The sequence below is a fragment of the Macadamia integrifolia genome, chromosome 11 (genome assembly GCF_013358625.1).
Source record: "Macadamia integrifolia cultivar HAES 741 chromosome 11, SCU_Mint_v3, whole genome shotgun sequence".
Lineage (NCBI taxonomy): Eukaryota > Viridiplantae > Streptophyta > Magnoliopsida > Proteales > Proteaceae > Macadamia > Macadamia integrifolia.
This window is the reverse complement of record NC_056567.1, coordinates 15,772,788-15,797,575: the sequence shown is the minus strand read 5'-3', so window position 1 is coordinate 15,797,575 and position 24,788 is coordinate 15,772,788. Positions and strand designations below refer to the sequence as shown.

General features: G+C 37.1%; 1 protein-coding gene across 2 annotated transcripts in view; it reads right to left on the bottom strand.

The window, feature by feature from the left end:
* The window catches only part of LOC122094077, a 33,159-nt gene extending 12,170 nt beyond the window's left edge, over positions 1 to 20,989 (bottom strand). For both annotated transcript variants that reach the window (XM_042664730.1, XM_042664731.1), the window contains exons 1-3: positions 20,456 to 20,989; positions 17,628 to 17,762; positions 17,177 to 17,368 (exon numbers count right to left, since the gene is read on the bottom strand). In XM_042664730.1, the coding sequence (XP_042520664.1) occupies positions 17,177 to 17,368; positions 17,628 to 17,762; positions 20,456 to 20,803 (675 nt within the window). In that variant the 5' untranslated portion in view covers positions 20,804 to 20,989. The remainder of the gene's footprint in view (positions 1 to 17,176; positions 17,369 to 17,627; positions 17,763 to 20,455) is intronic.
* Positions 20,990 to 24,788: the final 3,799 nt, after the last annotated feature.

Genomic DNA, 24,788 nt, shown 5'->3' with positions numbered 1-24,788 from the left:
CTTGCATTTAATGAAGTCATTGAAAGAATGATACATGAACCAGCTTTACAAGACAAGATAAATACTCAAGCCACTTTGTATAGATATTCTCGAGGTGGTTTTGCCTCGGATATGGCAATTAGATCACGGGCAACCATGAGTCCTAGTAAGTAGAGTTCATTGTTTAATGTTTAGTTGTTTTGCTTGTGTGATATATTAAATATCAATCTAACTATTTTTATATATATTTATTTTTTATAGTTACTTGGTGGGGTTCATTTGGAGGTCATGCTTTTGAGCTTTCAAAGATTGCAAGACGTATTCTAGGGCTTTGTTGCTCCTCTTCTGGTTGCGAGCGCAACTGGAGCACATTTGAGTTTGTAAGTAGCTGGGTCTCAAGTCTCTATTTCATATTTTAGACTTTTTATTTTTGGAACAATAACTTTGTTTGTTGTTCTCTATTGTTTATGAATTCAGATTCATACCAAGAAGAGGAATAGGCTGGAACATCAACGTTTGAATGATCTAGTCTATGTTCAATACAATCTCCGCCTAGAAAGGTTTCAACAAAGGCGTCTCCTCAACAGAAATTATGATCCACTTGTGCTTGATGAACTGGATTGGAGTAGTGAGTGGATGATTGACGAGCAAGTGGATGATGTAGTCCATCCCGATGCTGATCTCACATGGGACGTTGCTGGTAGAGCAATGGGGGCAACAATGGAGGGGCCCAATCGACCCAGGAGAGCTCAATCATCAACCTCTAGAGGAAATTTGTGCTACACACGCCGTGGTAGAGGGAGGGATGTTGGGGAGTCATCAGAATCAGATGGGGAAGAAGATTTGGAAGAAGAGGATGATGTGAATGATGACTTGGATGTCATAGATAATTTTGGTGAAAATGCAAATGCTTCTAGTGGACAAGGACAACAAAGGAATCTGCCATCTGTTGATTTGTTGGATGATTATGATGATTAAGTTATTTGTGTTTGACTGTTTGAGTGTTTGGATTTTATATATTGTTTAAACTTTAAACTTTGAACTTGGATGATTAGTTAAGTTTTTTTTTTATGTTGAGTTCATTTGCTATCAAGCTTTATTGCTTCAGTAAGTCACTAATAGCTTAACAGGTTAGCCACTTATCTCATCATTTGATCTAATGATTCTATTTTTTGGTTTCCAAATATATATTTCTCATTCTGTCATTCATATATGATATATTGACATATATACCTTTTACTTTGTTCAGGTTGCTCACTCACTTCCAATCATTACTTTCAAGCTTCAATCACAGGTTAGCCTTTTACTTTTTACTTTTGTGTGATGTACATGTTGATTTTTTACTTTCAAGCTTCATTTTCCCCTATATTTAGTAATCAAAAGAATGCTCCTTGATTGTTTGTCCCTATGCCACACGTGACAACTATGTTGATGAGTGATGAATTGATGTATAACTGTATAAGTCAATAATTTATGTTGATTTTTGATGACATGATATGGCTATGTTGATTTTTTGATGATTTGATGTTACTTAATGTTTGTTTTATATGTTATAGGGTATATATTCTAGGCTTGTAGCATGCTAAATAACTTTAAAAAATAGGAAAAATAAAAAAGTAGCATATTAAATAATTTTAGAAAATAGAAAAAATAAAAAATGACACACGGGCGATTTGACCGCCATGGCAACGCCAAAATGGGCGATTAATCGCCAAATCGATTAGCCACCCCTCCACCGCCTTGGATCGATTTGACGCCGTGACAACTATGCCCATAGCAATTCTGACACAAGATTGGTCATGGATTCCTTTGTGTTCAAATTTCGAGTGCGGTTGCCCAATGAAAAGTCTGCTAAATTGTTAATTGATGAGCATCTAAATGAAAATTTTGTCTCTAGATCTGTAGTGGACATGTTGTCAAAGACCAGTCAGATTTTTATGGGTCGGAGGATAACGTATTTGTTGAATTCTCTGTTCCTCCTTATTATGATGGTGTTTTTTGTGAAGTGTTTAACTCTCCTCAGCGCATCATTAAAATGGGTCGAGGGCGGTTGGAACGAGACGGTTTTCTTGATCGTGACAACAATATGTGCACCCTCTAGGCTTACCACATGGGTCGAAAATTTGATCTCCATGAATTGGTTAAGTCAGAGAAAGAGATACCCTCAGTACAACCACAAGTTGAACCAGAGGTAATGCAGGAGTAGATTACAAGTAACAAACTCTGCAATTGCCCCAAACAATACAAATAGGAACAAGAAACAAAGAAATAATACCATCAAATAAACCCTCAAGGATATAATACCCATATAGGAGCAAAACTAGTCCAAAACGCAACCCGATAGGAGAGAAAAAAACCTTCTATAGAGCTGGAGAGAGAAAGGTGCGGTCAGGTTTGTGGGAGTCCGATTGAGCTACACTTTTTGGTGTAGATAGTCCCTAGGGAGGGTACAAAAACCCCCAAAGTTGAGAGGATTCTGATGGCTGATTGTGAAGTTACAAGCTTTCTTGATTTTCTGACCTATGAGAGAAAATTGAGAAGAACCTTCAAGAACAGCAGCTGAATGCTTCCAATAGTGACTAGGTAAGGATCATGGGACCCTTATGAGGCCTGGAATACCTTGATTGAAGACCTGGCTGAACAGAGTACAGAAGAGAGAAAGAGAGGAGATCGATCTCTCTATTCCCACTAGGATTGCTGATCGGTTCTAATTTCTGCAGGCTTTTATTAGAATCTGAATTATACCTCTTGAATGTTACAGCAAATAAAATAAAAAAAGAAGAATAAAACGGATGGGGGGTTGAGAAGGGTGAAAGAGAATAAAGGAAGTGGCTATCTCAGCCTGGGCTTCTCACCCACAGCTATCTCAGCTGCTCTAAGCATTTAGTTGCAAACTTTTTTTCATAAATGTAAACTAATTTTCATTCAAATCTGTCCAATAATGGAACATATGCCTCTCTATTTATAAAGGGGAAGTTTACAATCATACTAATACTAGGAGCTAGTTTCCCAATAGGACTAGACACTCCTACTACAACTAGGAGCTAGTTTCCCAATAGGACTAGACACTCCTACTACAACTAGGAATTCAAAATAGGACTAGGACTTGACTTTATGACTCCAACATAGAGTAGGACTAACTAACTAATAGTCCATATAGGACTTTACAGCCAACTAATGGCCTAATGGGTCGTTATTGAATTAAATAGCAACTAATTAAACTAATGAACAAGATCCCATTTTCCTACCTTTTACCCATATTTTGGGCCTATTAAAGTGGCCCATTTCAAAGAAAACCCATGGGATCAAAGGCCCAACACATACATAACACAACCCAAGGCTTATTTGCAATAAAATAAGCCTAAGTGATTTATCTACATCAAGAGGCATCAACACAAGTGGAAGACCATCTTATTGTGGAACAAGTGATGACAATAGAAAGAGAGAAAATTGTGGATCAAGTAATGGAGGAAATTAATGCAGCGCCACTTGTTCACCATCATGAATTTATTCTTCCCCGAGATTTTCTAGACTTGAATGCACCTCCAAAGCTTCACATCATGGATTTTGTTCACGATGCAGACGACGAGCAATTCACCTCCGTTCGTGAGTTTTTATTGTTGTCATCATAAGTTCTTCTCAACATCGGAGGAGTTGATGCAAAATTGATGTTGTTGAACCGGATTAACCCTTCGGGCAACCTCAACCGAGATGAACCGGGTCCGATTGGATTTTTATATCCATTAGGAAATTTAGGATTTTATTTTGTTTGGGATTATTTGCAATCTTTTAATTTGGGTAGTTAATAGTCAATTAGGGAGTTACCAATTTAAGTTTTATTTTGTTTCTAATTTCATTAGTTAGAATTTAGGAAGCAAATTAAGAGTTGCTAATTTTATTTTAGATTTTATTAGGTAAGTTTTAATTTTAGTTTATTGTATAAAGGCATGTAACCCAAGTAATTAGACAGATTTTGAATGATGAATTAATTAATTGGTTGAAACCTTGTGGTTTGCTTAGTCATGAGACCTTCTTCCCCCTCCCCTTTTGTGTGATTCTTCTCTTCTCCCTACAACTCTGAGTTCACTCAAGGATTTCTTCCCTTTCTTTCCTAAGGCCCTAAGGCCCTACATCACTCCCTCTTCTACTTCTTCCTCATCTCACATCTCATTGTTCCTCTCCTTTCATATATTCTAACTCATGACACGTCTCAGATGCTCAAGATGCTCACCTTGTGCTTTATTGTAGATTAATGTCATCGAAGTATACTATAAGAAACTTGCCAATGAAGGGGCGCAGTACATGTGTCATCACCCTCATGAAAGTGCTAAGTGCATTGGTGAGTCCAAAAGGTATACTCTTCCATTCATATAGCCCTTCTTTGGTTTTGAAGGTTGTTTTCCATTCATCCCCTAGACGGATTCGAATTTGATGGTAGCCGCTTTGGAGATCAATCTTTAAAAATATAGAGGCTCCTGTCAACATGTCTAGCATATCATCCAAATGAAGAATAGGAAATCTGTACTTTACCGTGATCTTATTGATAGCACAGCTGTCAATGCACATACGCTATGATTCATTTTTCTTTGATGACAATAAAGAAACCTTCTCTCAACAAATCATCCACCACTTGTCTCTTGAGCTCAGCATGCTCTGTGGGACTGAGACGATAAGTGGGCAGATTTGGGAGTACTAACCCAGGCACTAGGTAAATGGCATGTTGGATGTCCTTCATAGGTAGTAGTTCATCTGGCAATTCATCAAGCACCAAATCTGAAAAATCAACAAGTAACTCTTTGATTTGTGGTGGGTGTGCAACCTCTTTCACCGGTTCAGCTGCTTTAGTAACGAGGGCTAAGATCAGTCCGGTCTCTTCACTAGTAGTCAAGAACTCCCAATGGGGCAACACGCATAGCTTGTTATCTAACGAGGGCTTCCTGTTGATATTGTCTTTGAATGGTTGCTTCTTTTGTTTAGTCGTTCATTTGGGAGAGGTTGATGTAGATAAGTCGCTTGGGCTTATTTTATTGCAAATAAGTCTTGAGTTGTGTTATGTATGTATTGGGCCTTTGATCCCATGGGTTTTCTTTGAAATGGGCCACTTTAATGGGCCTAAAATATGGGTAGAAGGTAGGAAAACGGGATTTAAGTCATTAGTTTAATTAGTTGTTATTTAATTCAATAAAGGCTCATTAGGCCACTGGTCAGTTGTAAAGTCCTATATGGACTAGTAGTTAGTTAGTCTGACTCTATGTTGGAGTCATAAAGTCAAGTCCTAGTCTTTTTTCAATTCCTAGTTGTAATAGGAGTGTTTAATCCTCTTTGGAAACTAGCTCCTAGTTTTAGTATGATTGTAAACTTCCTCTCTATAAATAGAGAGGCATATGTACCATTATTGGACAGATTTGAATAAAAAGAAAGTTTACAACTAAATTTAAAGCAGTTGAGATAATTGTAGGTGAGAAGCCCAGGCTGAGATAGCCACCTCCTCCCCCCACTTTCCCTTGTTTCTTCTTTGTTTAATCTTTCTATTTTCATTCTCAATTGTTGTTGTTTATGTTTACTGCTGCTGTGAGTATTAAAGAAGTTCAGATCTGTCCAAGCATAAAAAACCAGAATCGATCAGCCAAAGAGTTCCTGTTCTTGAAGCCAATCGACCCTCATTGCTGCCCAAGTCTGAGATCTGGTCTGCAGATCATTTTGGGGACTGGTTCTACACTTTTAGAAGATCAATCGATCCTCTCTTGAAGACCATCTGAAGTCAACCAGCTGTTGTTCTGAAGAATCTAGAAGTTTTCTCTCTCCTAGGTCAGAAAATCAAGAAAGCTTGTAACTTCACAACCAACCGTCAGAATCCTCTCAACTTTAGGGGTTTTTGTACCCTCCCTAGTGATATCTATGCCCAAGAGTGCAACTCAATCGGACTCTTACAGACCTGGCTGCATCTCTCTCTCTCTCTCTCTCTCTAACTCTATAGCAAGTCTTTCTCTCCTATCGGGTTAGGTTTTTGGCTGATTTTGCTCCTGTATGGGTATTGTATCCTTGGGGGTTTGTTTGATGGTCATATTTCTTTGTTTCCTGGTCCTATTTGTATTGTTTGGGGTTATAAGCTGCTGGGGTAGTTTCTTGTAATCTACTCTTGCATTAGAGGTCTTTGCAACATTCTTTAAGACAGGTTGTCTTCTTACTTGGGCAGCCCTTAACTTATCCTTCACTTGTGGAATGTTGAGTGGATTTAGAATGAATGGCTTGCCTTTGTGATCGAAGAAGCATTAATTCTTAGTACCTCCAACTAGAACATTGTTGTCATAGAGCCAAGGCCTTCTAAGTAGCACATCAATGAAGACCATGGGAATGACATCACACTATACATTTTCTTCATAATCTGAAACCTTCAGTGGTACAGAACAACATTGAGTTAGAGCCATGGTGTTGTTGTCTAGCAGTGATACCTTGTATGGTTGTGGATGGGTTTCAGTCATTAGTTTTCCTTCCACCATGAAGGCTTGGGATACTACATTCACACAACTCCCGTTGTCCACAATCACCTAAGCTTTATGAGGTCCACAAGACATCAGAGTGTAGAAGATGTTGTGCCTCCTCCAGTCTTCCCCCTTAGATTCAGCCACTAGGATTCTTGCAACCACATTGACATAGGCATAAGGATCATCATCCTCTGGTGCATACTCATCTTCAAGTTCATCTTCCATCCCTTCAATAGCAACATTAACAGCCCAAGCATCATCTTGAGGTTCATGGATTTGCAAATCAGGGTTGGACTCAATGGCATTGATGACAAGGATTAAAGTATCGGTATCAGTCGCCATATCGGTCGGCCAAAATTAAAATACGTATTGGAGGGTACCATATCGTATCGGAGATACGCTAAAGATACGCACATAAATGGATAGGAAACATTTTTTTATACACTTTTGCATAAAAATTTTGTTAAAAAAAGCTATTGATAACATGTATTATGCATAAACACTAAATTGATGGTATCGCACTAAAGGTCCGTTTGATAACATTTCTGCCATTTCTGTTTCAAGAAACGGCAGAAACATAAATTTCCGTTTATAGAAACAGAAACGGAATTGAAGGTGTTTGATAAATCATGTTTCTAGAAGTCAATTAGTAACCAACGAAAGAATGGCCACAAGTCGTTTCCAGAAACGGCGAAACAAGTAACTTGTTTCGCCTGGGTTGTTTCTTGAACCATAAATACTTAGAAATTTCAATTTCTATTTCTGAAAACAAGTGAAACGAAACAGTTTTATCAAACGCTTTTTATTCCATTTCTGCCGTTTCTGGACACAGAAACAAGTTTCTTGAAATGTTATCAAACGGGCTCTAAGAATTGAAGGTTTGTAATTGTTCCATAAATGTAAAATCCTTATTCCCAATCTTGATTTCCACTTTAGTTAGAGAGAAATATGGCTAGCAACAACTTTTGAACAAAAACCCCTCAAAAAATCCTATTTTCTGAAAAATTACCCAACTTGGCCATTATATAATCGTAGCACACTGTATCAGTACGTATCATACCGTATCGATACACACCGATACGTATCGATACATACCAAAATATACATTTCACCTCGATTTTCTTTTTTCCATAGATTATCGATACTTATCGGTGCGTATCAGTGTTATATCGTATCGTATCGGTGTGTAACGATGGTGTATCGGTGCATATCGGTATGTATCGTAGGATACATATCGATACGAAAGGATTTTAAAAATTTCATGTATCGTATCAGTGTGTATCGTATCGGTAAGGGCCGATACACATACGTATCGACCAATATGGTACGATACGTACCAATACTTAAAACCATGATTGATGGAGTTGGATCGTCCACGCTTGGGGCAGAATTTTGCAACATGACCAGTTCACCCACAGCTATAGTATGTCACAACTCCTGTCTCCCTCCCCCCCATTGGAGCCTTACCTTTATCCTATGTAATTTGTGGAGCTCGGGTAGGGAATCCACTGGGTTTGGTTAGTGCAAACTGTCTCTTGTTGTCAGTAGGCTAGTTGTACCCCCTAGAGGATGTTTCAATCAGATCCTCTGCCTCTAGTGATTTTTCAATACATGTATTCATAGAGGGTACTAGGGTAGTTGTATCACACTAAGCTTCTCACAATGTCATGCCTTAATCCCAATTTGAAATGGTTCTTCATCTTCATAATAGGCACCTGTACGTGAAAGTAGTTCATTAAATCTATTGACATATTCTTCTACAGTCATAGTACCTTACCTAAGGGTATTTAGCATGTCATAGAGTCGACGTCTATAAGTCGGTGGTAGGAACCTATCACTGAGGATCAATTTCAAGCATGGTTCAAGAATTTTGCAGGTTTCGACCGTATCCCTAAGGGTCGAAACTATATGTCCTGTGACTTTTAAAAGTCACAGGTTTCGACTATGTTTCAAAGAAATTTCCCACATTTCGGTTGAAACATGGAAAATTTCGACCAAACTAGCTGGTTCCACCCAAAGGTCCTATATAAGTTAGTTTGAAAAGAAACCCAAGCCTTCTTTAGCAGAATTTGACCCTCTTCTTAGGTTATTCTCTTAGGAGTGGAAAACTTAGGGAAACAGTGGAGATTTCCATTTTTTGCCTAACAAAGTTGAATCTAAGGGTGGTTCGTGCTTCATCTAAGAAAGACAACTTGGACCAAAAAGGTAAGTCCCAACTTCCCTAAAAATTATTTTTTTTTATAGAATATACTTATAAATAAGTAGAATTATGTAAATTTTTTATATGTTACTTAGGAGGACCCGATCTACGCATTCACGGTGGCCCAATTTTTTTTGGATGTTATTGTTTTTTTTCTGTTTTTGAAAATGCATTTACCTACAACATATTTCAGTGAACAACTCAGTGTAATGATTACTGAACCTTTGATTCACCACACAAGTATGACTGTGTGTGTGTGTGTGTGTTTTTTTTAATAAAACTAATGATGTGAATGTGTTAGAAATGTCTAAAATTCCCTGGTTTCCTCGAATTTCCCAAGTTTCGACCGAAATTTTGGGATCCCCAAGGGTCGAAACGCCATACCTTGAACCTTGGTTTCAAGTCTTTCCAACTGGGAGGTCCTTAACGCATGTGCATGAGTTTTTCTTCTTCAGCTCTCCACCAGTCCTTAGCTCCACCTGTTATATCTTAGTGATAACTAATTGGACTTTCCTTTCTTTAGGCATACAATATCAATGGAAATAATCATCAAAGGAGTTCAGCCAATCATGGAAGTAGAGGGGATTATGTTTTCCGTTGTACTCTTTCAATTCCAACATCACCTTATATGTATCATCCTAGAGAAATTGGAGACCTTCATATTCCTCATATTCTCCACCTCGAACTGGTAGATTCCTTCGAGCCTGTAAGGTGACCCTTCTAGGTACATAGGCAGTGGTGTTGACAGTAGGCTAAGCATTAACTTGGGCAGCAGTAGCCTGAGTATTGGAGTGAGCAGCAATAGACTGTCTTAGTTATGCCAATTGTTGATCATGACCATCCAGCCTTTCAATCAAAGTCTAAAGGGATTTCCACACATCTTCCAGAGTGATTTGTTTTGAGCTTTCTTCAGCCATAGCTCTGATACCACTTAATGTAGGAGTAGGTTACAAGAAACTACCCTACAAGTTACAACCCCAAACAATACAACTAATGACTAAAGGTTAGCTACTTGCACTCAAGAATACTTGGGAGACCAAGGGAAAAGCAACCAGAAATAACCCACACAAGATAAAGACAGCCCCACAAAGAAAACCCAAGAAAATACCAATCGGCCAGGAGAGAGAAACTAACCTGCGATAAACCCACAGAGAGAGGGGCCGCTGCAGTTGTGGAGCTCAAAATGAGCTGCAATCTTGGGTGTAGGTAGTCTCTAGGGAGGGTACAAAAACCTAAAAAATTGAAGGGCTTCTGACGGCTGGTTGATGATATAATTACTTTCTTGAAAATCAGACCTAGGAGAGAGAATTTGTCAGAATTCTGCAGGGACAGCAGCTGGCAGCTTCAAACAGTCTTCCAAGGTGGATCGCGTAGTCCACTTATGGTGAAGAACAGGTACTCCAATAGTCAAGCAGATCAGATCCTCAATATTGGCAAAAGGGGTGCTTCTTGTTGATCGATCTCAAGGAACAGAACTCAATTGTATAAAATTAATAAGGGCAACAACAGTGAACAGAATTAAGTGATCGATTACAGGAACAAGAGAATAATAACAAAGGGAAAGTGGGAGAGGACTGGCTATCTTGGCTCGGGCTTCTCACCCACAGCTATCCCGGCTGTTCTAAGCAATTGACTGCCATTTTCTTTATTCAAATCTGAAAATATGAGTACATGGGCTCCTCTATTTAAAGAGAGCAGAATAGCAATCATGACATAACTAAAAGCTAGTTTCCAATTAAGACTAGACACTCATAGTAGGACTTGGACTCATAATAGGACTAGGACTATAACTCCAACATGGAATAAGTTACTTAACTAAGAGTCCATATAGAACATTACAATCAGTGGGCCCAATGGGCCTCACTTATTAAACATTTAAATAAATACCTATAGCTAGAATCGATGGGCCCAATTGGCCCTTCTTCTAACAACTAATTCAGCCACTTGAAGTGGACTTAAGTGTGGATCGCTAGGCCCTTCTTGGTTGGGCCTTTCTTCCTCTAATAGATCCTCCCAAAGTATGGATCTACATCACCACCGGGTGTGCCAATTTATGATTGGAAAAAAAAAATTCTGCAAGTGAATCTATGGAAGGTTTGTATTGGGACTATGGGCATGCCAGAGTCGTACAGAGTCGAGAATGTGTTTCTGACTTCTAATTAAGAGATGTGAGCACTCCTCTTACCTCAATTGCTCTAAGGACTTTTAATGTTCTTCGCTAATCATGCCGTAGGGATTGAAAAGATAAGGGCAGAAGGCGATAACTAAAAGACAGATGGATGGATTGTGTGATCTGTTGTCTCTGTTGATGTTCAACATACTAGAAACATGATCATTACACTATGAACCATAAAATGTAAGTAACAAGATTATCCACTAGTCAAGAACTGACTGACTAGTGGATTCTATACTTTAGAGCTTGAAAGGAAATACTAATATACTGAGTAAAACTAAAAAGAAAAGAAAGAAAAATGAAATAAAACACAGGCTTAATAATTTGTGTAATCAGTTTGATGATGCCTCCTTTCTTCTGCCAAAATTCCTTTTATAGTTTTTGTGAGATCCCGCTCTTTTGGAAATTTCCTAACTACAAGAGCCAACATTCCATGTCCTTAGTGGGACAGTTATTGGATTTCCACCCCGTTAATTGGTTATAACTGCCTTAACCACTTAAATCATGTATTCACAACTTGGAACTAAACCACCTCAGTACGAATTATGTTAACCGACAATCGGTTAAGCTGACTACAAATTCAGAATCGGTCACCTGACCGGAAAGTCGAAATCGGTCACCTGACCAAAAAAATTCGTAATCGGTCAACTGACCGGAAAGAGAATATCAGTCAATTATTAATACTAGTTCCTCATTGTCAGTCAAGCTGACCGAAATCTTCCCTAGAACCAACTCACGTTGCTATGCATTAACCAACCTCGTTGACCAGCTCAACTCTCATACTTGAATCGATCTCCTTTATACAAGTTCCTTATCATTGGTTAAATAGACTGAAATAGGGTGTAAACATTGCCCCTCAAAATCCTTTGGACAATGTTATTTATCAATCAGCAAGTAGTTCAATAAGGATTATGGACTCGGACAACTCAGTCTATCTCCTTTTGGCATGCCCTTCCTTGACTGATAGTTTGGACAAATTTACACTAACTATGTTGACCTATGGGAATGGATTTTTCATCAACTAACATCACTCCGTTTTCTTTGTTTGGAAATTTCAACTGACCGTCAGCGATAGCTTTTTCACAACTTACATAACTAACCGTTGGTGGTGAATTTCGGATTTATGGGATAACTCTTCATGTGGCACAACTACATAGAGGAATATGAAGACGTGTCAAAAGTCCAGTATTATTTGGACAGATGTTCCCTGGTAATGAGAAAAGTAAGAGAGTGGGAGCGGTTTCTCAACTAATTCTTTGCATTTGAAATTCGAGGCCACTATTTAAGGGGGAAAAAAATTCATGTAAAAGGATCAACTCAACAAACAACACAAAATGCAACCCTTTTCAAGTTTTATCCCTTTTACAATCATAGATTCTATTTAGGACTTTTGTTTTCCTTTAGTTGTAATTTCAACAAGTTTCCCCACTAGTGAAACTCTTGTACTTCTCAGAATTTATCTTAATGCAATGAATAACGTTCTTTGGGATTCAAATTCCTTTGTTCACCCTTGATTTTGGTTTATCCCAAATCTTTTGGATCTCCATTAATTCCCTGGAGCAATTGGGGCACCAGAGGACTCTATTCGCCTTGATCGAAGTCAGATTTATTTTGATTCTATCCAAAAGGGGATTCTAGCATGCCTAAACAAGAACGAATACGGCTAGCGCATCGTAGGAGATAGAAATGGAATTAGTGCAACACTAACTGATTTGTTTTCGCCTGACCCCATTACATTCAGATTATAAATTGGCTCCTTATAATAAGTTTCCAAGGATGCTGCTTTTCACTGCTCTTGTTATTTAAGGAGCAGTTCATAATTGGTTTTTTGTATAATCAATTGACCGAGGTCTGTGAACTGTTGACTGGAAAACCTTTGCATGGAAGCGGTCTTCCATGTCCTTCCAATTCTGTATGGAATTCGTCGGTGGGTTGAAATACCAAATGAATGTTGATCTGATCAATGAGCTTAGGAAGAGCCTAAGTTTAATGATCTCATTGGCTCCCAATTTACCACATTGCGTTGTGAATCGGCAATGTGTTCTAAGGTTGACATGTTGTCTTCCCCCAAGAATTTCGTAAACTCAAGTATTTTATGGTCCCAACCAAAATCAATGTGATCTAAATGCTCTGGGTACAGATTCCCATAAATCAGTCTGGTTATTGGTCTATAAGCAAGATTTATCTAGTCCTGCATTATCTATGCTAACTCATCTTGGTCAATCAGCATTCGGTTTTCCTGACCAAGAGATTCTGTGTGGCTTGTGCCTTAACATAGTTGGGCATTGAACCAGCTTGTGGCCTTAGACCGTTCTGAGGGAGGAATGGTATAGCGTTTGGTCTCCCACTCTGGTCATCAAGTCCCTCAGTTTGTATTTCAAATACGTTTGGCCATATTCAATTCGGCCTCAGGTTCATCGCTGGATTTCTCCTCCCATTGTTGATGATAATCCATATTGGATCTGGGTTGGATAACCTCCCAATTGGATGGCGTTTTCCCGTATAGCAGCTAAGTTACTTGATCGGCCCCCAAGTGATGGCTGCAAAACAGGTTTGCTAGTCAAAAGTTCACAGACCTCGGTCAACTGGTTATACAAGCAACCAATTATGAACTGCTCCTCAAAGAAGAGGGCAAAGAAAAGCACCATCCATGGGAACTTATTATAAGCCGAATTAGTTGATGAAAATCCATTCCCATCATTCAACATGCTTAGCGTAGATTTGTCCAAATTATCAATCAAGGAGAGGCCTGCCAAAAGGAGATAGATCGAGCTATCCTAATCTATAATCCTTATTAGACTACCCACTAACTGATAAATAGAATCATCCAAAGGATTGTGAGAGGCATTGTTTACACCCTATTTCAATCTATTTGACTGATGATAAGAAACTTGTATTAAAGAGATCGATTAGAGTATGTGAGCTAAGCTAGTCAACGAGGTCGATCAATACATACCAATGTAAGTTGGTTCCAGGAAAGATTTCGGTCAACTTAACCATAGTTGTCAAGGCATCGCCAAGGCGACAATTGCACTGCATGTCGCCTTGTGTTTTGTTATTTCATTTACTTAAGATATTATTCATAAATAAGCAAATACCCCCTATTTGAATCCAATAAAAATAGTTTAAAAATCAAATTCCAAAAGGATAAAAAGTCAACCCCTCAGTCCAAGAAGAAAAACTGGATTTTGGTTATAGGAGCAATTTTCAACTTTTAAATGTTGGAGTTTTTCTCAATTATGAAAATTTTATAAATTCTATCACGTTAAAACATTGCTAAAAACCAAAAGTCCGGTAAAATAACTTTTTGTTTTGATATCCATAAAATTATTTTCATTCAGACGATTTTAACAGCATTCGCGCACTTAAAAATAAGTTTGACCGGAACATAACTTTGTCATTACAACTTAGATTTAAGTAATCTTAGACTTGTTGGAAAGTTGGTTTATATTATAACTGATACAAAAAGTCTCATGTAAAAATAATATCATTTGACCAGTCAAACTTATTATAGAACCAGAGCATTTCTCTAAATTTTGATTTTTTATAACTTAATATGATTTAATGTTAATTTTTATGATTTAATATGGCTAAATGTTGATTTTTAATGACTTGATGTTGCTTAATCTTGATTTTTTATGATACAAGGTATATATAGCTTACTAAATAATGTTAGAAAATAGGAAAAATAAAAAATAACAATTGGTAGCCTCAAGCCGTGCGCCTTTTCGCCTAAGCACTTAGACAACCCTCCACCGCCTTGGTTCGCCTTGGCGCCGTAACAACTATGAACTTGACCGATAAATGAGGAACCGATATTAAAAATTGACCAATATTCGGTCAACTTGACCGATTTTGATGTTTTTGGATTAGTTGGTTGAATACAAATTTTTTCGATTAGTTGATCGATTTCAAATTTTCAATTAGTTTAACTGATTCTGACTTTTCGGTCATCTTAACCAATTTTCGGTCAACATAATCCGTACTGAGGTGGTTCAATTCCAAGGAAGTTGCAAACACGTGGTTTAAGTGGTTAAGGCAGTTACAACCAATGAAGGGGGTGGAAATCCAATAATTGTCCCACTAAGGACATAAAATGTAGGTCCCTATAGTTAGGAAACTGCCAAAAGAGCAGGATCTCTCAAAAACTATAGAAGGAATTTTGGCAGGAGAAAGAAAGCATCATCAAACTAATCACACAAATTATTAAGCATATCTTTTATTTCATGTTTCTTGTTTTTCCTTTTTTCATTGCCTTTTTAGTTTTACTCAGTACATTGACACTTCCTTTCAGTTTTGTATTTCCTTTCAAGTTCTAAAGTGTAGAATCAATAAACCAATCAATTCTTGACTAGTAGATAATCTTGTTACTTACATTGTATGGTTTATAGTGGACTGATCACGTTTTTGGTATGTTAAACATTAACAGAGACAACAGATCACGTTTCTGGTATGTTGAACGACAACAAATCACACAATCCATTCATCTTTGTCTTTAATTTATCATATTTTGTCCTTATCTTTTCAATCCATGCATCACGATTAGCAAAGAACATTAAAATTTCTAAGAGCCATAGAGGCAAAAGGAGTGCTCACATCTCTTGATTAGACACATTCTCAAATCTGTATGACTCTAGCACATCTACAATCCCAATACAAACCTTCCATAGGTTCACTTGCATAATATTTTGCCAAACAGTTTCCCAATTAGTTAAGAATTGGATTAGGCTTTTATTTTTTAGTGTTTCAGTCTGTTTTGAGTATTCTATATAAGGTTGTAAGGGGCTACTTGTACACGAATGGATTGAATGAAATTTTTTCTTGCTATTTGCAAATATTTGTCTAAGATAGGTTGTGTTGATCAACTAGGATAATTGAGGTGAGACACCCAAACTGAGATAGCCATTCCCCTACCCTCCATTCTTCGGAAGCCAAAGGTCAAGTTGAATAAAATTAAAAATAATACTTAATTGACAGCAGCAGAAATAAGAGAATAGAAGGTTGGATGTATGTTTTTTCGAATCAAGCAATTCAGCCATCCGATTGTATTCAACTGGAGATATGTTGATAATACCAATTCTGCCCCTACCCTCATTAGAACACTGTTTAGGCCTTCCATCTTCCATAACCAGTTCTGTTTGCAGGTTTCGATTAAGCTACTGATATTGGAATACACCATAACTGAAATCAGTAACTTAATTTAATTTTCTGAACCCTAATTTCTATGGTTTCACCCCTTCCCTAGAGTTGTCAGAATTCCTCCATAATCTGGAATTTTATTTTCTGCTTCCAATCCTGTTTGGTACTGTTTTATTCCTCTAAATCAGTACTACATTGACCTATTAGGACCTCCATTCGACCATGGTTGCAGCCTCACCAGTTGGGTAGATTGGGAGATATTGTCCTTCCAATTTTCCGTCTAATGTTCTCAAATTTGGTCTGCGGTTCTGATTTTTTTAATGGGTTTTCTAGTGTTTCTCTTCAGTCTAGTAAACCTCACCACGGGGTACACGCCAAATTTAAACCATCAGGAAATGCTTTACAATCAGAGGACTTGAGGTAAGTGAGACTAAAAATAAAATATAAGTAAGAGTAGCAGTACAAACACAACATTGACTGTAAACAACTAAACAATGATAAAAATAGGAGTAGGAATGCAACGGTGGTAAAGACTAATGATCAAGAGATGCCTGGTGTCTTAATTACATTGGTTAAATCATAATTAAGCAATGAAGGAGGGAGAAATTGAAGAGGTTGCTGCTTTTAGAATCATTGCAGGCAGATTAACTGAGAAGCTTCTGGAATATTATGTGTTTAATACATTTTATTGAAAACAATGATCACATTCATAAAATGGCTAAAGACCAGAAAAAATACACAAAGCTGAAGAAACAACAAATACACATAATGGGCATATCTAAGGAAGGATGTTGAGATGGATAAGCAGCAAGACAAACGAAAAAACAAAAAGTTAATAAATCCAAGGGAAGAAAAACCAATATGTGCCGAGATGAAGAAAGTCATTTGAGGTCGTTCAAACATGTCTGATGAGGACTTTTAAGCATGAAGAGTAATATGGAGGTGCAAATAAAAAATTTTAAAACAACAAAATTGAGACTGAAAACAACCTCGGTCAAAGTGGCAAGAAAACACGACATAACAGCAGAACTATGCTTAATAGAGGAAATTGGTGGAACAGAATTCATGTCGCCAACCAGTAGTAGTTCGGAAAAGGCATAGCCAGTTGAGACTAGTCCAGAGCCCATGATCCCGGCTTTTTTTTTTTTTTTTTTCAATAACCATCAATCAACTCATAAAACTAATAAAAAGTTATTTAACCTGGACTTCCATCAGTGGAGGAGGCATTATCCCTGTAATTGCCGCATCAAGACACGTTCCATACTTGCTGACATTCCACAGCTGGTGTCGCAGTCTACCATATGAACTTCCTGGATCCTCTGGATCTTGTTTTTGCAATTTCTGATCCCAAAACTGTGAGCGCGCTTCTTGTAACCACCGTTGGAGCAAGTTCTACATCCCAAGCATGTAGCTTTTGTTAGGTGCACTAGTCAGAAAGCTCTCAAGATGTCTCAGTTTAAAAAAATATACAGCTTATAGATAAAATATTGCAGTGAATAGAGTTCAACCTATTCTCGTAAGTCTATTTTCAAGTGATAACAGTTCCCTTCTCAAAAAAGACAACTCACAATTGCCGGTGCTAGTTAGTCATTGACATATCAAAAATGCAATATTATCACAGCACTTCTTACATATTACTGACAAGATATACCTGAATATCTGATCCATCAAAGCGTGCTATTACACCTGGCATAACAATAGAAACCTCCTCTGAGGATGTATTTTGTGAAAACCCATTCCTGGTTCCACGGGCTCTCAACCTAAGTACACGTCCAGGATATATCATCTGTACATAACCAAGTTCAGAAAGAGTTAAAAAAATTTATAAATAATAAAAGGTCTTTCAAAGAGTTAAAAAAATTTATAAATAAATAAAAGGTCTTCCACTTCTAAGATTAGAAATGGAATATTGAAGAACGATACAGACTTAGAGTAAAATAATACTGGAGAAAAAAAAACCTTCCCACTTGCGTGTCTCTATGCCCCCTCCCCCCGCCCAAATCCCTCCACGTGGCTTCCCATTGGCCTGCTAGCACAGCCGCGCACAAGCGGGCAGGGTTCTCTTGCCCAATAATATTATTCAAGAATGATGACATATGAAATACAAATTCATTAATTCAATCCTCTCTAGATGATAAAGAAAATCTTTTAAAAGGTGTAATCCTCTTCATTATTGACCCTCTTTTTCCATAATTACTTATTTCCACACTATGAACACATGGTATCAGCACTACTGGCTTTGATCTCTATATTTCTTGTCTCTATTGTGGTGCAAAAATGGAGAGTTACACTTATAGGGCACTAGAGATGTGGAGGGGTCAATCCAAGTAGAAGGTGTAGACGGGTGAATCCCCCACATTGAAATAGATAAGATGAAGGAAAACTTCTCTAGAGACAAGAAAGAGGAGTGAGAAAAAAATGGTCTCTATTACCCAAGGAGTGGGCAAGAAATTTGGCATGATTGTCCTAGGTGGCAAGGACCTTGGGATGACAGACATTTGAGATCAAGTCGGGGTAGAGAGTATTTTTTTTTTTTTTTTTTGGGGTAAGAAAGTGAAGTTGATTTAGATGCCTGGGAAAATGGCAGATCAAAAAGAAAACCTTAAATGCAGCGAGAAAAAACTGCTCTTCGGTAAGTGAAGATCCTCAATGTAGTGCCAATATTTTTTTTTTCCTTTGCTATTGTCTATTTTCCTTCAGATAAAAAATTTTAAAAAAAAAATCATAAAAAAATAATAAAAAACTCTTTCCTTAATGAACTTGTTCTGGGTGCTTTAAGGGCTGTTTCAGCTGCGGTGATTTTCTGTAGGTTCTGTAATTAGAGGACGCTAGTAGGTGGAGGGGGATTCAAATCTGTGGTAGAACGTGGAATGATGGGGAATGTGAGTCATGTTTCCCTTTCATGTTTGGACGCAGTTCTCTCGGCCTTTTCTTTTCCTTTCCACCTCTCCTTCCTAATAAAATTCTTGTGGTCACCAATCCAAACAAAAGGGTGCAAAGTTTATAACCTCAGCCAGAAAGATTGAACAAATGGAAGAATATCTCATTGTCAGGAGAACCTAATACTGTAAAATATTCTGTTTGGGAATTAACATGTTTCCAGAAACTCAAAACTCAAGTTCAACAATGTCAAAATTTATTGAAAGGGATCCAATTAATTCCGTGCCTACCGTAAACAAGGAAAAGTATGTTGTGAAAGCTTTTTGCCATTAAGAATTCCACTCATCCAGATAAGGTTAGATCTGCTTTCCATATCCTCTTACTTCACCCAGTGAAGCATGTTACCCACAAAGGGAAGAAAGAAGTCAGTTCAAACATTAGCAATAACCAAGCAGAGATCAATCTTCTCTCAAGGACTATTGTTGATTTATGCAGCATCAATAGCCTTCAAATCAAGAGCATGTCAAAAGATCCAGCTATAAGAATGGTTATGACAAAGATATTGGCTTCAAAGTTCATATGAAACTTTAAGACCATTAAAAAAATGGTATGAAACTTTGCTGCAGAATGTTTGTTGATTTTCTCGATTGCTCCGTTAGAATGACAGATTAAGCAATTAAAAGTAGACGAACGTTATGAGGTTACAAGAATATTGCTGAGTATAATTTAGAATTTATCTGGAAGCTTTTAATCTCACTAAAATTCTATATGGAAAGCCATCTAGCTCATTGAAATGTATCCCATAGTTCAGTTAGGTGACAGGGAGGATTAATGGTCAGCCTCATTAATGCCAAACACATGTTTAAAAAGGAAAATTGCTTTGCACTCTGAATTATCAGTCTCTTTACAATTAGTGTTCAGCGAATTTTGTAGCCGGAATGCTACAACTGGCGCAGTATTTTCAGAGGGAAATAATAATTTGAAGAGGCATTCTTATATAATGGATGGAATTCTTCTAAGGGCATTTTTATCAATACAAAAAGTATACAGTACTCACTATCTTAATTATAAAAATGTGCTTCAGAAAGCAATATTACCGTGGATAACAAAGAATCCTCCTGGGAAATAGCATTAGTTACATAAACTAAGTTCTTGCTACATAACAACTACATTCTTTTATCATAGATTTAGCATAAGTATACAGGATCTTATGTTCCAATTCAGTTAAGAGTGAAGTATAAACATCATATCTCATTGTAGTGTACCTTCCAACAAACAACATGCAACTATTATTATCGTCCTTTCACAATTCACAGTCCCAAGCAACCTTATTTTGGCATTTACAAAGAATATAATCTCCCAAAAAATAAAAAAATTAAGTGCGTTAAACAAAAAAATTTCAAGAGACAAGAACATTCCTTTTAACAAGTAACAATGTTCAAATTTATCGAAATTCAAATTCCCAAGCAATCATATACTCAGTGTCATCCCTTCCATTGTAGCATCGAATTGTGAATTATAGAGTCAAAAGAATCGTGTCATCACCCAACCACACACAAACCCAAAAGAGGAAAGAATCTACTTCGACATTGAAGATACCTGTTTATGAATTAGATCGCCTCCCACGGAGTAGATGAGCAGATACCCATTAGAGGTGCCCAGGGAAATTACACGAATATCATCAAAGACAAGCCATTCGATGGCGGTAATCTCGCCCTCAGCTGGGGGCAGTGAGGGTCTGATCTTAACGGGACGATTGAAGGGATCATCTTCATTCCAGTCGAGAATGAGAACGACAGAACGATCAGAAAGAGCGATAGAATGAGTGTCTAGGGCTGCGAGAAGGGAGGGGTTCTCGACCAACCACCCTTCCTTGCCAGCCCCAAATTCGGACAATTCTTCACAGGCGATGCAGCCAACTTCCGTCAAATGTGACCGCTTCGCCATCGATACACCATTATAGAGCCAGAAACCCAAATTAATGGAAAGGATGCGAAGAAGAAAGCAAATCCAGTTAAAGAATAATGGATAGGTTGCAGATACAAAGAAGGAACGCGAGGTGATGAACGGGTGATAGAAAGAGCTTTGACGCTCTTTTTTTTTTTTGGGTGGGGGCTAGGTGTTCTGAACTTTGAAAACTGTTGCCTCTCACTTCTCATTCCTCGTCGACCCAACAACCTGGTTGTTTCGGGTCGGATCAACCATAAATGGGCCCGAGACTGGATGACGTAGTCTATGACTCTATCCCGTGAATAATGTCCTCCCTCTTATTCGGTGTCCTAGTGGGGTTATTAAGTTTTCTTCTACCAAATCCTTATTACGTAATAATAGGGTTGATGGTGGATCGTCTTGGTAGTAGACATAACGCATGTGAGTTGCAATTGGTTTGCTTGTGATGATGGACTTTATATTGGTGCATTGAATTACTATTCACAGATCCCTCTGACTCAAGTTGTGAGTTACATTTTTAGTCTTTAACATGGAGTTGTGTGTTGTGTATCTAGCGTTTAATGTGGATTTGTGTGGAATTATGTATTTTTCAATGTAGAGTTGTGTGTTCAAATTGTTACTCTCTTGCTTAGCAAGGCTATCAAGAATTCGTTATCTCATTCCTCCTTTTTATGAAAATAGCTTGGGTGATGGATGTTGACACTAACTGTGTCTTTTACAACAACCAATATGAGACTGTGTGGTATATCTTTCTCTCATGTGAATTTACCAAACACATCTGGGCAGCTAGCCCACTGGGTTTACAAACTACTTCTCTTTGTGCCCAATCCTTTCAAAACTTAATTATGTATTTCTTTAATTCTCTCTCAATCCCTGGGAATGGCCAGAACTTCTTCTTCTCTATTTTTATTACTTTCTCTTATTTCATTTGGTCTCATAGAAATAATATAACATTTAATAAACAAAAACATAATCCTTTTCTAATCTTAAAACCGGCGCTTAGGTGGACTAATTTAAATTACACCTCCACACATGAGCCATCACAAAATCAAGTATCTCCAAAATCAGGTATCTCCTTTTCCCTATAGGTCTATGCTTCCCAAAGTCCCAACTCTCAACTACACAATTATGATATGTGCTATAATTTCCAACCCCACTAACAATATGATCAGGTGGGCAGTATGTTTTCTATTTGAAGGAAAATGCTCCCTGCTAATGATAGATTACCTATTGACATGTAATATCATTGAAGGATACGTAAGAGCTCTACTTCTTGGGGTGCAACATGCATTACAAGAGAAGTGGGAGGTGAAGGAAGTTTGGAGCAATTCAAAGGCCCTACTTAACTTGTCTTTTGACCTAACCACTAACTTATGGCCTTTGAGCATAGCACCCCTTTTCTTGGATGTGTATAAATCTATACAAAACTTTATTTTTTTGTCTCAGGCCTTATAATGAGGTTTTTTTTTTTCAAACTAGCTAAAACGTGATGTATATTTATATCCCAAAACACTATATTTTCAATAATCCATCTTAAATTTTTTTTCATTTGATTAAAAATAAAAAATAAAAAATCTAGGGTGATGGATTATCTTGGTGGTAGACATAATGCATATAGGACGCTTTGGCTTGACCGATTTATATGGTACGTCCGGTAGATAGCCAGTACCTTATTATAGTATGTCGTTATAAGTCTGTGGTTGATTTGTAGTGGTGCATCAGGTTAACAGCTGACACTTATTATAATTTGCCATAATTTGTCAATCTTTTTCCATGGATCCTTGTGTTCATTCTTGCATGGAATCCATATGTAACTGATCCCATTAAGTTGGAATAAGGCTTTGAACGTTATGGTTGTTGTTGAAAGTCTCATCCAAGTATTAGAATTCATGAGTGAAGAGATTCTTCCTTTATCTTCATTGTGGGTGATGGTCTTGATGGATAACTCTTCTTTGTACATCTCTTTGATTAAGTTATGTTTCTTTTTCTTCAATGAAGTTTACTAATTGCCTCTTACATTGATCACCACATTCATATTTATTCACCACCGCGTTTTCATATTGTGAATAAAATAATATATAATTGAACAAAAGAACATTCAGTATGCTATTATTGCATTGATTGTCCACACTTGAATCCAAACTTCTAGTCTTAGCCTTGAGTGTAAGGTCATCACTCTCATCAAGATTTGGTTCAAACAAAGCAAAAGAAACCCCCAATTGAGCTAATGCAAATAGCAACATCTATTTCTATTATTTAAAGCTTTTGTCATTGAATGGCTCCATCTAGTCGAAGTATAAAACAATTTTTTAGTTTGATCATGGGCCCATGGCAGGGGTAAGAGCTGTGGCAAACATGGTAGAAGAAGCCATAGTCTCTTATAAGCATAATCTACCACCTTAAGAGTTGTAATAATATGGTAACAGCAACATAATATAAGACATATCTCTTATGTAGTAACATCCACTAATTAAAAAAGAATGTATTAACTTCACTTGATTTAGATTCTGCAACATTGATATAAGTTGAATCAAGCCCAATGGTCACTCTCCTTAAGGTTGTAGAGGTCCTCTAATAGTGCTAACAGTTTACTTATCAATCAACCCCAAAATGTGAGGCTATCAAGTAGTACTGCACTCATTCACTAAGCCATCCAATTACACTATGGATTGTACTCAATACTCAACAAAACCAAAGAAAGGAAAAAAAAGAGAAAAAAAATTCACAATTTTGAAATCCTTTAAATGAGAATAAAAATAATGGTCAACCATCTTTTATTTATAGAGGTCTTACAAAAAGGTGTATCTAGATTCTTTCATGACCACATGTCTATCCAATATTTTCATTTTTTATAATATACAGGTTATATTGACGCTTTGTTTAGACGGACGAAATTTAGCTGTTGCCGAGGTTACAGTCAAGTAGCTGCTGCCTGGGTTGTAGCCAAATGGCTGCAACCCCTGTGACAGCCAAAGAAATGGAATCTAAAAGGGTCCATTTTGGAAAATACTATAACCTAGGAGGGTATTTGTGAACCCTAGGGGGGAAGTGAATATTCTATTTCTTTGGCTGCCAGCTGGGGGTTGCAGCTAATTTTTTTTCTATTTAGACAAGGCATGGGTAGTCCAATATTAATTGTAGCTTTAGACAAGCAGAGCATTAATTGGTGGAATAGAATTTAATTTAGTGAATGGTGTGGTTTGGTTTAATATTAGGCTAAATTTTGTCTCAATTGATGATCCCAACATGGATCAAGTTAGTAGAATCAAAATTATGACAAAAGATTTAAATCTGTAATCTGATTTTATTTTATGATGCAGTTTATTGAAAAACAATCCATGAGCTAAATTAAATAACACACACATCAATCGCTCATAAATCTTTAGAAAAAAAAAAAAAGATTTGTTGAGTTATATGAATCACATAGTTTTGATACTACAATTCAATCAAGATTGATTAATCCGAAAGATTTTCAATCCCAGCAGAATGGTTCATCAGTGAGTTCACTCAAGATAGTGAGGAACTTCATAAGCTAATAAAAATTATAGTTACACGAAAAAAATCTTTGTTTTAGAAAAAAAAAAAAACTCTTTGCATAAGAGAGAATCTTCCAATAAAAATAACTGGACAAGTTCTTTCTCTAAGTTTAGTCTTAATGAATCAACGTCAAGGTCTAATTCTAATATAAATCTTGAAAAATAAGATGAACAAAAAGAGAAAAATAAGACTACTGAATCTAAAAAAGATTCATCAACAACACAAATTGTACAAATTTTTAATTCGCCAAGAACAAATTTCAGTAAATTTGATAATATAACAGCATGTCAAGAATAAATAAAAAAAAATATAATTATATCTTAGGTACATTTAATTATACAGGTTATAAGTCATGTAATATGTGTATTGTTGTTGATATAGGCTCTACCACTAGTGCTTGTAAGTGAAATGCTTTACCTTCAGAAAAGTGGATGAAGTTATAAAA